The sequence below is a fragment of the Fringilla coelebs genome, assembly GCF_963513975.1.
Source record: "Fringilla coelebs genome assembly, chromosome: 3".
Taxonomy (NCBI): domain Eukaryota; kingdom Metazoa; phylum Chordata; class Aves; order Passeriformes; family Fringillidae; genus Fringilla; species Fringilla coelebs.
Window position 1 is genome coordinate 72,745,050 of NC_140030.1, and position 13,562 is coordinate 72,758,611.

Here is a 13,562-nt window from a genome sequence, read left to right on the forward strand (position 1 = left end):
CTCATCTCTTGAGACAAGTAGTGTGCTGCCCTGATTGATGGCACCCAGGAGGATGTCACGCACAAGGCTCCTTTTAGAAGGAGGCCTGGAACATCCCCCAGAAGCCTACTGGAGGTACACTAGGGTATTTTTAAAAACAGATTCAAAACCTTATTCTTTCTCACAGGGTTATTTTTGAAGCTGTATTTTAGTGCTTTTTGTTCCACTCAATATCACTGAAACATGCTGCACAGAAATCACTGACGTAAACACTGACAAAGGAGCAGAGAAGTGGAGGAGGAAGGAAGAAATTTAGGCTGTCTCTACTTCTTCCCCCCTATTTTTTTTTAAGTAGCATCTCCTTACCAAGCTCAGGATAATAATATATTTTGAAGATTTAGATGTTTCGCCACTGCAAACAGGGTGCTGTGATTTTGTCAATTCAGTTCTCAAGCCTTACTCGTGATGGGGAATGGGAAAAAGGATATACATGCAAATAAAATCTTATCCCTTAATGGATTTGCACTCACAGTGTGTGCCACAGCACACCATTATAAGCATTTGCATTAGACACAGTGATCAATTACTGAAGCCTCTATCTTCTGCCCATTGAAGTCAGCAGCCATAAGGATTAGATTTCATATCTTTAAGGGCGCTCAGTCCCAACAATTCAATGTTTCTCATTGCCTGTTTTGTCTTAATGGAAACATACCTTGCATAGCTTAGTGAGAACACTCTTCCCTCCTCCCTTCTCTACCTTAACAGCTTTTTAGGCAGCTGTGCTCTCATGGGTTATATAGGTATGATTTTTATTGTCTATAAAATAAACTGTAATCACTTGCCATTTATTTTAGGCACACTTCAATGGATGTGTAGCATCTATGCCTTCATTAATTTTGTGCAGTGGGCAAAAATTGGATGCTTCAGAAGGGAAAGAGGAAGAAGAAGAGCACTATGGACGCAACACCCTTTCCAAATGCTTAAGTGAAATATTTATATTCTGGAAATAGAGAATTGATTGAAAAGTTATATCAAGCAGTAACATATTTCATGCTTATTCCTTTTTCTTTCTGGATTTCTGAACACGACCAGTAGCAACAGCTTCAAAAGCAGATAATTTGTATTGAATGAAGTTTAAATAGATTATGATGAATATTAAAAGATTTTCACCTGTCCCCCTTTCCAGTCATGAGAAAGCAGCAGTGTTACTGGACCATACAGCAAGCACCTACTGCTAAGGTCAGGGACAGCCACCGTAGCAAATTCAACTCCTCCATCCCACTCAGCCTGCTTCCCTCCAGCCCAGCTGCACCAGCTCTGCCCCTTCTACCCTTGCACAACCTGCAACCTCCCATTCTCAGGATAGCAAAACCTAGTGCCAGCCTCACTGAGAAGTGTCCAGGCTCGTCCAGGTCACTAAAGCAAACAGGTCCAGCTCAGAGAGCACCATTCCCACTGAAACCTCTTTGGTGCCTGCACTGACAGACCCTGATGAGCACTCGCACAGGACAGTGCTGCTTTCTCTCTTGCTTCATGGAGACACTGTGGCACAGATTCAGTCTGGGAAGCCCCAGTTTTCCCCAGGCAGCTGTGCTGTGCACTTTCTGTCCCAGTGAGACAACCGGAATGCACAGGTCAGATGTTCCCTGCCAACAGTTTAACTCTTACCTGGGCTTGTGAAGGTCTGAAAGCAGAGTCAAAGCCATTCTGCAGAGAGTCCAGAAAAGGCTGGATTTTGTAGAGGCTATGCGTTGTCTGGCTCGAGCGGAAGGCCACAATGTGGAAGTACTTCAGAATCTTCTCAAACCTTGATTGTGTCATGATAAGTGCAATGCTCTTGTTGCTGTAGAAGCCGCTGCTCCAGATGCTGAGAACAGACTCACAGTGGTGGATGCTGGTTGATATCATGTAGCCTAAGAAGGCCTTCATTTCTGTCAAGGTGACGTCAATCCAGGCATCGTCACTACCAAACCTCTCCTGGTATTTCTTTGCATACATGTTGGTTTGGACCACCATATTCTTTAGTACATTGTCAGGGACAAAGAGCTGAAAAAAGTCCATGGCACTGGCAGTCAGGGGCATTTTTCGTGTTGGACCTAGGATAAAAGAAGGAAAGACAGGCACATTCCGGATCACCACAAGGCACATCCAATACCAGAAATTAAAAGCATGATCAATTTTTCTCAGACAAAAATGATGGAATGTTACCCATTGCCTGGCAGACTTCACCAGGAAACTTCCCCTCCCCATATAGGATATGATACAGTACACTCCAAAACGTTTCTACCTCTGCTCTGCGCACTCATTACTTTGCAGCATGCAGGCCTGTGTGACAAGCAGGCACTTTATTTCTCTACTTACACATTATCTGCAACTTTTATCCCCAGCAGCTGTTTTGGACTCTTTCTGGATAGTGTTTTATTTGTCCATATGCATGTCAAAGCAGTGCCTTCCTCCAAACAGCCCAGAAGGACAATGTAAGTTCTCCAGAGACAGCACTGCCCTCATCCCAGATGACATAATTCCTAGGCTCTATAACCTGATCACACCTTTCCTCCTGCATCTCTCATTCCTACCTAGCTCATTGTCATAATTCTGTGACTTTCATATCTGCCCCAGCTCCACACAGAGTCACATAGAGGTCAGTGGTTTTGAGTTTTGTGCCTCTGCCACCACATTGGAGTTTTATCCTGCGCTCTGATATCCCCAAGAAAGCACATTACCAGAACAAGTCACAGCTACCATGTGGCTAGTGTCACTGCCCCACTTCACAGGGAATATTTTTGGCACTATAATGCATGCAGTGGTCCTCTTCCTCCCATAATGTAATAAGCCTTGCAGTCCCATGCTGTAATTACTCTAGCATTTCACTGATCTTGCACCTTCTCTGCCAGTTTCTCCTCCATAAGAGGAGGGGGATAAAAACAAAAAGGAGGCTCTAAGGGCTGGCAGCACTCCATCAGGGTTACAAGGTCAACCAGTCAGACACCAGATTACACTAAACTTAGGAATTAGGAACATCAAACCCGCAAGACCAGGGATGCAGACACCAGTATTTACAGCCCCCTCTCCTCTAATCCCTCGCACAAACTAATCAAGCTCCCTTCCAAAAGTAGTAGTTTTCATGCTTGCATCTCGTAGTAGTGTTTTAGTTATCAGGTGAAGGAAGGGAACATTCTCTATTCTACAGAAGCAGTAAAAACCAATTCCCTGAGCTGAGCAGCCTCTTCAAACCCAGCAGACAGTGGAGCACTTAAAAGGAGCTCTACACCCCTGTGAAAAAGACAATGTCACAGGTATAATCCCAAACCAAGAGCGGGATGCAAGAAATACTGCACCTTAGTCCAGCAGCCTTCAGCCCTGGGACTGTCTGAAATACTCTTCCTAATCAAAAGGAGAAGGCACGCAGCTTCTCATTTGGAGTTCTTCCCAACAAGAGCGAGTCTTTCTTGCACTACAGGGCTGTCTGGATCTCAGCATCAGCTCTCCCAGCTGCATCAGAGCATGGGATTGACCATCACACAACCTGGCTCCGCAAGGATCCACTAGCACGTTGCCCAGGTCACGTTCTCCAGCCCCCTTGTATCTCAGTTCGTGTTCCCAGTTTCAGCAACAATTACAGCTTGCAGAAATTTTCCATGAAACAGAACTACAAGGAATTACACAAATATGGTGGTTGGACTTGCTCTTAAGCCTTAATGTTTGGGGGCACTCTGGTGAACTCAAGCTACTAGAAGGACAGCAAAAATAGACTTTGAAACAACAACAAGACTTTGAAACAGTAAACCTCCAGATTGCAAAGAATGCTGAAAAAGAAAACAAAACTGGATTTTTTAAAATAAAAACTATCTATTTAAAGATTACTTTCCAATTTTAATTTGTGAGATTGAGAAACTTTCAGCTGAAAACACACTCCTCTATATTGTAAGACCAGAAGAAAGAGCTTCGGACAAGCCGTGTTTTGTAAGAACAGAAAATTTCAGTTTAAATGATAAAAGGTTTTCATGATCAAGTGAAAACTATGGGGGGCTAGAATAGATATATTTACTTCACTTTAACTGCTAGTGCAATAATAGAGCTGCTTAACAAATGTTTTCCTCTTTTGATCAGGAGGTTTATTTTCTGCTAGCACTGGCTAGCACTGTTATAGCTCACAAAAGATGCTCTATGCATGATTCTGTATCTTCATTCTGCCCCATAACTTAAACCAAGTTTTTATATTCTACAGTAGGTATGGCCTTCTAATAACAACACATGGAACAGAGTGTATTCCTAGTTCTATATGAAATCTTGAGTAACTATCAAACTCAACTCCAGTGCTCAGGCAACCTTCCAGGTAGCACACAGAGATAGTTTTTAAATACATGGCTTCAGAAGCAGAAGCTGGGAGTAGGGGTAATATTTTAAATCTTGTCTACAGCAAACAAGAATTCATTAAAAATTAAGTCTTACAAAGTGAAATATCTTGAGACTCTTGGATGTGGACAATAGGTACATGCTGGACTCCATCTTCAGGGAGGTAAGAGCAGTCAGAAGTACAAAAAATGCAATTTTGGCAAAACTAAATTTTCAGTAGCTGCACAAGTTTACCTTGATAAGTGATAATGGAAACTTGACAGGTATATGGGATACAGTAATCCTTCCTTACCCAGCAGTCCTGCTTAAGACACAGAGAACCTGCTAGCTCCTCTCCTTCCTGAAATAAATATACAAGCTTTGTATCTCATTGATCATGCAGAACCCACACAGCTCTAAAAGCTGAATCACTTTCTGACTCAAAGATCAACATAATTGTTGATTAAATAAAATTATGAAAGCCCCTGTATAATCTCATTGTCTTAAAAAACAGCCTTTATTGGCAAAGTGAGCACAACTGATTCATAATTTACTGATATGCAATATAACAAGAGCGACATTGAATTTCAGTAGGAAAAGAACTGAATTTTTAACATGAATTGAGTTTTGCATAGTTAATGATCAGCCTAAAATATTTAAATATGACTTTCTAAATACACAAATATATCCCATAGAGAGAGCCAACTGTCTGCATAAGGAACTTAAATAGCTAATTTGTACTTTTAAAGGGTTCTTACATTGACTGAAATGATACTTACCCAGAAAATACTGATATGAAGAGTTCAGTGTTTCATACATGCACTGTTTAGCTTTGAAAGCTTTACTCAGACAAATGAAAGAGTGAGTTTGCCTAGTTCCCCATTCTCAGAATGATTATACAATTATGACTGTATGTAAAATTCAGATTTTTCTCTCTCTTCTGCTATAGAGTTGTTTGCATGGAGAATATATTTATTTTCATAGGGTTTCTTTAAAAGCCAGTCAGGGTTTCCAACACAAATTACAGAGACAAAGTGCACAAGCACTCTTGGAGTGTCTGAACATGCAGCCAGACCCAGCATTCTGTGCAGTCAGGACAGGGACAGAGCTCTACTGAGTAACCTCTGATTGGGCAGCACACATGCCATCACCAGAACTTTGGGCTTGCTCTAAGTGACTTTGCAGGATGTGGAAAATAACAACCAACTTCTGTTATGATACAGCCTACACACACAAGCTCCTCTTCCTCCTCACTCTGTCTGCCAGCAAGAACTTGCCTGTGCAACCCGCAGCAACCACCTTGCAAGTCATTACTGCTATTTTGACTAGTTGGTTCCATTTTCTCTTTTGCACTCAGAAGGAACGTCTCCCACAAAGAGACATCTCCATTTGTAAGAATAGTCTCAAAATAAATGCAAAAACTAAGCATGAAAAACCATTTGTGTGTCAGTGCTGGCAATCTGTGAGGCAAAAGCTGCCCCCTTGCCCCTGGAGCGTGTGCATTGCAGAGCCCGTTGTGGCTCAACTCGGCTCAGGGCAAACTGCAGCTGCCTCACTGGCTTTGCTGTCCTGAAAGAGAGCAGGCTGCACACTCAACTCCTCAGCAAACATACCCACTGCACAACACCCAGAACGATCGAAGAAAAAGCTCAGATGGAACTTCAGGCAGCCCCTGCTCGTTGTCCTACAATCTCTGGTCTTTTCTCTTGGATGGGTCCCCACTGGTCACATTCTTCCCCCTGCTCCATTCCCTTTCTAGTCTTCCTCCCTGAGCAACATTCAGAAAAAAATAAGAATCCCAAGTGAATTAAATGCTCTTCCCTTACTTAACTGGTTTGCAGAATTAAGTAATTTGAGAGCATTTTTAAAAGGTTCATGTACCCTTTCCCATTTTTTCTGTTCTGATTACCAACCTCAGAGTTCACAGACTCAGAATAAGGGATGGACAAAAGACGGAAAGTTTCAAAACATACTGTAACCTATCAGTGCTTACAACATAGTATACAAATCTTAAGAAGGTCAAAAGCATCATTATTTTGGGCAGGATAAATCAGATATGTAAGGAGAAAATGCAGTGAAAGAAAGTTCTTTTGCTCTGCTGTGCAAAAGGTTCCGCTCTCATTCAAACTGCAATCAAGGCCTATAATAAAATATCCCATTACTCTTGACAGGCCCAGGTATTACCCTATGTATAACCCAAATTGCATGGTTTCTAAAAAAAACCCTTGTGCAGAACTAATCCAGCTGATTTTGAAATTAATGCAACTTCATTAACAGCTTGGCAGACCCCAGTACTCCCACATCAGGAACAGGAATGGTAGAAGTATCAGCTCAAGATTTTAGAATTTTATTGTCTTCTTTGAGGAAAAATCTAACAATTTATAGCCACCCATGAGAATAGCACATTACGCATATTATATGCTGATACAAACCTAAGAAAAATCAATCCAGAAACTTTTTTTTTGGCCGTTGGCAAGTACCTTCTCCTCCAATATATGGTACAGCCCTCAAAACCCAAGGTTTAAAAAGCCAATTAATTCCTTTTTCCTAAGTCCAAGTAATTAGAACTGTTTTATATTCCTGACAAGTTACCTTTGCAAAAGTGCACAACACGATTTTTGGGTCTTATTTAGAGAACATAAAAAAAATGCTGACAGAAGCTTTTCGTCAGAAAATACTCATCCGTCAAAAAAATCATGACGTCGTTATGGAAGGTGTCAATTAATGAAACATGACAGACAGTTAAAACAATTTCTCATCTTTTTCAATGTGTAGGGAGCATTATAAAGAGCTAAAAAATAAAAAAAGCAAGAAAACAAAAAATGATGTTTTAATATTTCACAAGTAAATATTTTTCAGAATTTCTGTTCACACTAAGTTTCCTCACGCAACCTTTGGAAGCACTGGAGCTTATCTGACTTGCCAGAATATCAGTCTTCATATCAGCTCTATTCTTAATGGCCTGGAAATGTACATCAGACCATCCTCAAACCATAGCTGGTTTGACAGCATTACAACAAGCCTGTCAAGACAGCTTGAAGTAAGTTCACTTAACACTTCTTTTCTGAGTTTTATTCCAGTTTATTTCAGAGACTGCTCTCCTGTAGGAAGCACCCAGGTTTTTAGGATATTATGCTGCATGTTTTTGTTCATCTTCATTAGAAAAAGCTACCAAAGCTTCAGTGACAGGCCTACTTTGCTAAGTCAAAGGCATCATCCTAATATATACCAACTGTGGTTCTGACCAGTATTTTGGGCGACTAGATATCTGCATCTGTTATTTTGATAGACAAATCTTAGCTTCCTTTACGGACTGCCTTGCACAAGAATTCAATGATGAGAAGAATCAGCAAGAATAAATTATGAAAACATGATCCATTACTGTGGCATTGCTTGGAGTTGAAAGCCAACTTAGGAAGAGGCAATAAAAAAAGTCAACAACTCCCAGGCAGACACTCTTGGCTTAGAAAGAAGAAACTACACATAGTCCTTCCAAAGATGTTTCTTTTTGTAGACTGTAAGGGCTCACTCTCAGCAGCCCATGCTTCTGGGAAAGTTTTTGCAAGGTCACCTTTACAGAAACTTACTTTGCAACCTTGCGTGGGCACTCAGTAGCCGCACTTCTGCTCTACATTTAGTTTCAGTAAGTCTATTCCAAGCTATTTAGCAAAGTGTGATTTGCCTGCACTCTTCCAGCCTTATAAATAATCCTTTGACAATGCCTCCACTGCTGCACGTAATAACCGTAGTCAAAAAATTGTTCCAAACAGCCTCTCTGAAAGGCCACTTTCTCCTCCCTCCCCAGCATTAAAAAGGATTGTTTTCTTCACAGCGTCAGCAATAAAGTGATCCACAGACTGCAGTCTGACTTTTATCCATAGAGAGCATTAAGAGCTGTGTCTAGAAGCAATCCAAGGACAAATGAAAGTGGACTGAAAACCAGCACAGAGCTGCTCCATGCTGACTCTGGTCTTTAGAGTCCCTGGCCTCTATAGCAAGCAGCACTGAGTTAATGATAAATTAAATAGAGAACTTATTTAGAAAATCAAACAGTAAACTTAAGAAGTATTTAGCAAACTAAGGAACTTCCTGCAATTCAGCTTGTTTCTGCGCTCTGTACTGGATCCAGACTGTCATTCAGCTTTTTAAAGCATTATAGCAAAATCCTTGAGCACTAAGTTTAGCAGGTCAGCCTGGCATAGGTCAGCGATGTGCGACGCACTGTTCCACCAAACACAAGACAGTCTCCTCCCCTGATGTAATAGCGACCTTCTAAAGCCTAGGGTGATAATGAAGGGACCCTGCCCATTCCTCCTCCATACTGCCATGTGCTGGCAGTTCAGCCTGCAAAAGGTGCAGAACTTCAATGGGGCATCGAGACTGGGATACCAAGGGTAAATAATTTTGGCCATCACTCAGTAGATTACCTGGTGTGATAAGACACTGTAGAAGAACAACTAAATTTTGGGGGCATTTTCAAGAGACCAAGCAGGCAGGACTTACACCTTTCTCATTGATCAAATGTATGTTGTACCACCAACAGCGCTGGTCTGAGAATGAGAGCACATCAGATATGTTGCGGCAGTCTTCCATGGAAGTGTAACTTGTTATAGATTTAAGCCATGGTAAAAAAACTGTTTAATTAAGAGAGTATTTCTTCGTGTTTACCATCATGTTTTAAAGCTACAAAGCTTTCAAGCTGTGACAAGTACAAAGAATAAACAGCCCACTGCAGCTGATGTTGACACCTTTAATTACATACTTAATTTCTGCGGTGACATCCTGCAATCTACCAATCACCATTTTTCTAACATCCAGCAGAACCACCCAAAACACTGGCACAAGGTCTTAAGGTTAAAATAATTTGCAAAAGCCAAAGATCCTAAAGCAGCTGAGTCAATGCTGAAGTAGTACCCTGTTGTGTCAGTTTACATAATTCTTTGCACCATTATTTGGCTGTGGTACTGCATATGCTCCTCCTCAGGGGAATTCCTGCTGCAGCAGCTTCCATGGCAATAGTCCATTGTGCTCTTTTGCCACTGTAGTTTTCTATTAACATTTTACTGCACTGCTCCTGGCAGCCCAGCTGACACTGGGCATATCTAGCAGATTACAGATGACCATCAATGTGCTGACTTCATACACCACCTGTAATACAGATCACGTAGCAGCTACACATCTGTCTGTGGGCACAGCTGTGCACATTTACAAAATAACTGTACAAAGCAGCATGGATAGTTTTATGTCAGCACAAATCCCATTACCAGCAGGGTGACCTTCATAACTAAATCCCAGAAGATTGCTTTGGGATGGTTCCATGGGAGAAACTCCTCTCCTGCAGGTGCAATCCCACCATCCCATCTTTCTGTCCCAGGCTCCTGGTCTCTTCTAAGAAACAGTGGTCACAAATACCATTACTCCCATGCAACCTGCTCCTTTCCGGAAATTTCAAGTAAAAATCCACCTTAAGCATCAGCAATATTTGATGTGAGGACCCTGCCTTGAAAGGTAGGGCTTTTGTGTTTGAAGGCGGGAGAATAGCCTGACATGTTTTCCAAGCAAATCACCAGAATATTTAATATATATTTTGTAAATAAAAGTCAACAAGTCAATATAAACGACCTAACTAATAACTGAAAACCTCCACATCAACTCCTGCCTTTTACATACAACACATACATATGCCATTGAAAAATAAACCTTCAGTTTTTGAGTAAATCTCACAAAGAAATGGCTGTTTTGTTAAAAAATTAGTTATTTAAGAAAAAAAGAAAAAAAAAAAGAATACAGCAACCAAAAATCCAGACAGTTCAGTAAAGCATTGGACACAACCTTATAACGCATGAACATTAATTTCAGTACAGAACCTCCTAATGATTCATTTCTATCTCACATGAACTAAGGTAGCTACAGTACTGGTCTCTGCAATTGCTTCCCAGCAGCAATAGGCTCTTCCTGGAGAAGATAGGGAGTAGTTGTTAGGGTAAGCATGTAGTCTCCAAAGTATTCAATGCTACTTCTCACTAAGAGCACCTACTGCAGCACCCCCTTGGGAGAGGGTGAGCAGCAGGGTGATGCTGCAGCTCTGCTAGAAGAGCTCAAAATCTGGAATCTGCCAAGGAGGCTGGTGACAGGGGTTGCATGGGGATAATATTCAGGCTTTTTCAAACCTGTTTCTTTTAGGTTGTACCAGCCTCCCTTGGATTTTGCTGCTGTCTGTACAAAAGCATGTACTTGCATTTTTTGGTGAGTTTCATCAACCACCCAGTAAGAAAAGTCTTCTCTGCTGTCATCACCCCAGATTAAGAGGCAAAGGAGCTCTCATCACTCCATATTCCATCTGCACTTACACACCTACTTTTAAATTCGTAATTCCCTCGCTTTATATTCTCCATGTTCCTCTCCAATACCCTCAAAAATCTTGGGACAATCCATATGTTCTCTGCATTAGGCTTAGAGGCAGATGAAAATCTTAATATTTTCTTAGGACACTCAAGATGCAAAGTGGAGGTCATGTATTTGAAATCCTTGCTAGGGTCAGGACTTCTTTATGCATGCACAATATCACTTTGTGTGCTTTTTGTTTTCTTTTTGATCTTTTATTCATGCCCCTGTGGTTAGACTGTCTTTTTCCATCCTTGTTCTGCCTGCCCTAAGAAGTGACCAGTGCTACAGGCTGTCTGAACATCTCAACTCAAAATAGGCAAGCAGTTGGAAAGTTCAATAAATGACTTCTATATACCATGTACATCAACATCCCTAATCCTCTTACCACATGCAGGCTACATGACACACTCCACAGCACTCCAAGTGCATAGGCTTCCTAATAGCTCTTATAAACCCACAACTCGCCAGTTTTAATAAGTCTTGAACAAATAAAAGTGGAAAAAAAAGGCAGTCACCTGTGAAAATGATGGGATTTATTACTTGCACTGCCTGTGTAAACTTCAGGGTGACACAAATGTGTTTACAAGCCACTGTACCCCCGGAAAGGTTTTCAGGGAGTTGCATCTACAGAGAGCAAGCCGGAAACACAACTCAGAGCTGAACAGCGCATAGAGTCAGAGTGGGATCCTCAGTGGCACAGCATTGCTCACTCTCAGCAGCAGTCCCTCAGCACCACTCCCACTGTGGTACCTCTGCCCTGGTACCACGTGCAACCTGCAGAACTGCTCGGCTCCCAGCAGTTCCCACCGCAGCCCACGCCGCGCTGCGCGGCTGGCAGGCACAGGTGCAGCAGGAACCCGGCCACTGAACTAGGTTTGCAAAGAAAAGCATTGTGTAATTTCCCCCACAGCCTTTCAGGCAAGATGCTTGGTCATTCTGGAGCCAAAGTCCACCTCTTCAAACAAAGGCTTAAGTGCTGTATTCTGAGATCAGGCAGGGAAAGGACTAGAGGTCACCAGACAGGTTAATAGTAGCCATCCAGAACACCAGATCATAGCTATACTTAGAGGTCAACTTGTCCAGGCTTCTTGGGGGCTGCCAACATATGAACCAATAAAAGCTGAAAGAGCTCATAAGAATTAATGTAAGAACATAGTTTAGGTTATAAAAGGAGAAAGTAGCTTGTATTTCTCATCTTGGACCTAGCAGCAAGAAAGATTTCATACAGCAGAGGCTTTCAAAGAACTTCATGGTGTGTTCACATTTTAAAAGAAAAGGGAGCCTCCCACTTCCTAAGCTTTCTGAACTTAACTGCTAAAGTTGGTTTTATATTATAGACAGATTTGCTCCTTTACAGGGCCCTTCCAGTTCCTCAGCCATTTGTTACTATGTTCACAAAGCTCTCATTGAAACAACATTTCTTTCCATTAATTCTTTATGTTGACTGCCTCATAAAATTAACTAAGAGATCTATTGTGAAATTCCATTAGCTTCTTCCATCACCTTTGATGCAGCTCCTTTCCTGCTCACTGTGAATGGCCCTGAATAGGTAGCATTTTGCCTTCCACATTAAGAATTTTTTACATGCCTCCCTTAATGTCCGGATTCTATAAACCCCATTTATGTTTTTAGTGGGGGGATAAAAAAAGCCTTCAGATTATTATTAGCAAAACTGGGCCTGGAGTTTTTATAGCCTTGTGTGAGAAAACCTCAAGCCTACTAAGCAAGCTAGAATGTTATTTATTTGGGAGGAGAGTGAAGACAGAGAAAGCAGGTGAACGTACGGCTTTTTATCACAGCTACATCTGGATCTGGTAGCATCCCTGGCAGGAGGATTCAAACCACTTCACAGAAATTCTCTTTCTGGGTCTGAACTGAAGCAGCTTGGCAGAGCTGGACACAAATGACCACAGTCCTCCTTGCCAAAATCTAGGCACCATCTGCTTGGTGGTCATACATAAACTTTTATCAACATCCTTACATAGGCCGTAGAACAGTGCTTTCCAACATAGGGTGCTGCACAAAACAATCTACTGGGACAATTTATAGCAGGAAGAAAACATTTTTCTCTGTTGTTAACAAATAAAAAATTTTAAAAAAATTAAATAGTGTTAATTTCATCTTTATCTCATCCTGGTTTAAATTCTGGTTTTGTGTATGCTTTATAATGTACATAGTCTATTAGTACAGTGGTGCAGGTATATCATCTACAAATAAATAAATAAACATAGATTGGGGGTACCTGTTGAAAAAACTTCCACTGATAGGGGTGAATGATCAAAAATGATTGGGGAACATTGCCCTATAGCTCTCCAGTAACTGCAATCAGGACTAAAGCAGCCTAGCAGATACAGTTCACCCCCTTTTTAGCAGAGAGCTGAACATGTGCTCAAATCCTATAAGCTTCAGCTGATCTACTTGTAGGTTCTACATCAATATAAAAAGGAGTCCCTTTGTCCTTTAAGAAAACTGTCTTCTTGTAAGAACAGGGGAGTGGTGGTATCAGTCAGAGGCCCTTCTGCATTGGTATAGGACTTCTCACGTCACTAAAGAAATATGTATCATTCAGGTCATATGTCACATATCACCAAGGTAGTACCACCTATTCACGTACTTAAATGCATCTCTGGATTCAAAGAATAATGGACTCTATTTACATCCCTTGACACTCCACTTTGAATTTTAATTTGTGTCACTTGCAAATTAAAAGGAGGTGTAAGAGCCTTGTGTTTTTCTCTAGCAGAAATAGGTTTCCAGAGCAGACACTCGCTTTGCAGTCAGCCATGCAAATTATTAATCCTAAAAGCAAGACTGAGGCTGCAATATGTGTCAGGGCAGGAAAAAATGTGAACGTCTTTTTA

The 13,562-nt window shown here is 41.4% G+C and overlaps 1 protein-coding gene across 1 annotated transcript in view; it reads right to left on the reverse strand.

Annotated features, from left to right (window-relative positions):
- The window catches only part of PGBD5 (piggyBac transposable element derived 5), a gene marked incomplete at both ends in the record, with an annotated part of 59,604 nt that overhangs the window by 31,635 nt on the left and 14,407 nt on the right, over nt 1-13,562 (reverse strand). Inside the window, one exon of the mRNA XM_084202503.1 lies at nt 1,648-2,075. Within this exon, the coding sequence (XP_084058629.1) occupies nt 1,648-2,075 (428 nt within the window). The remainder of the gene's footprint in view (nt 1-1,647; nt 2,076-13,562) is intronic.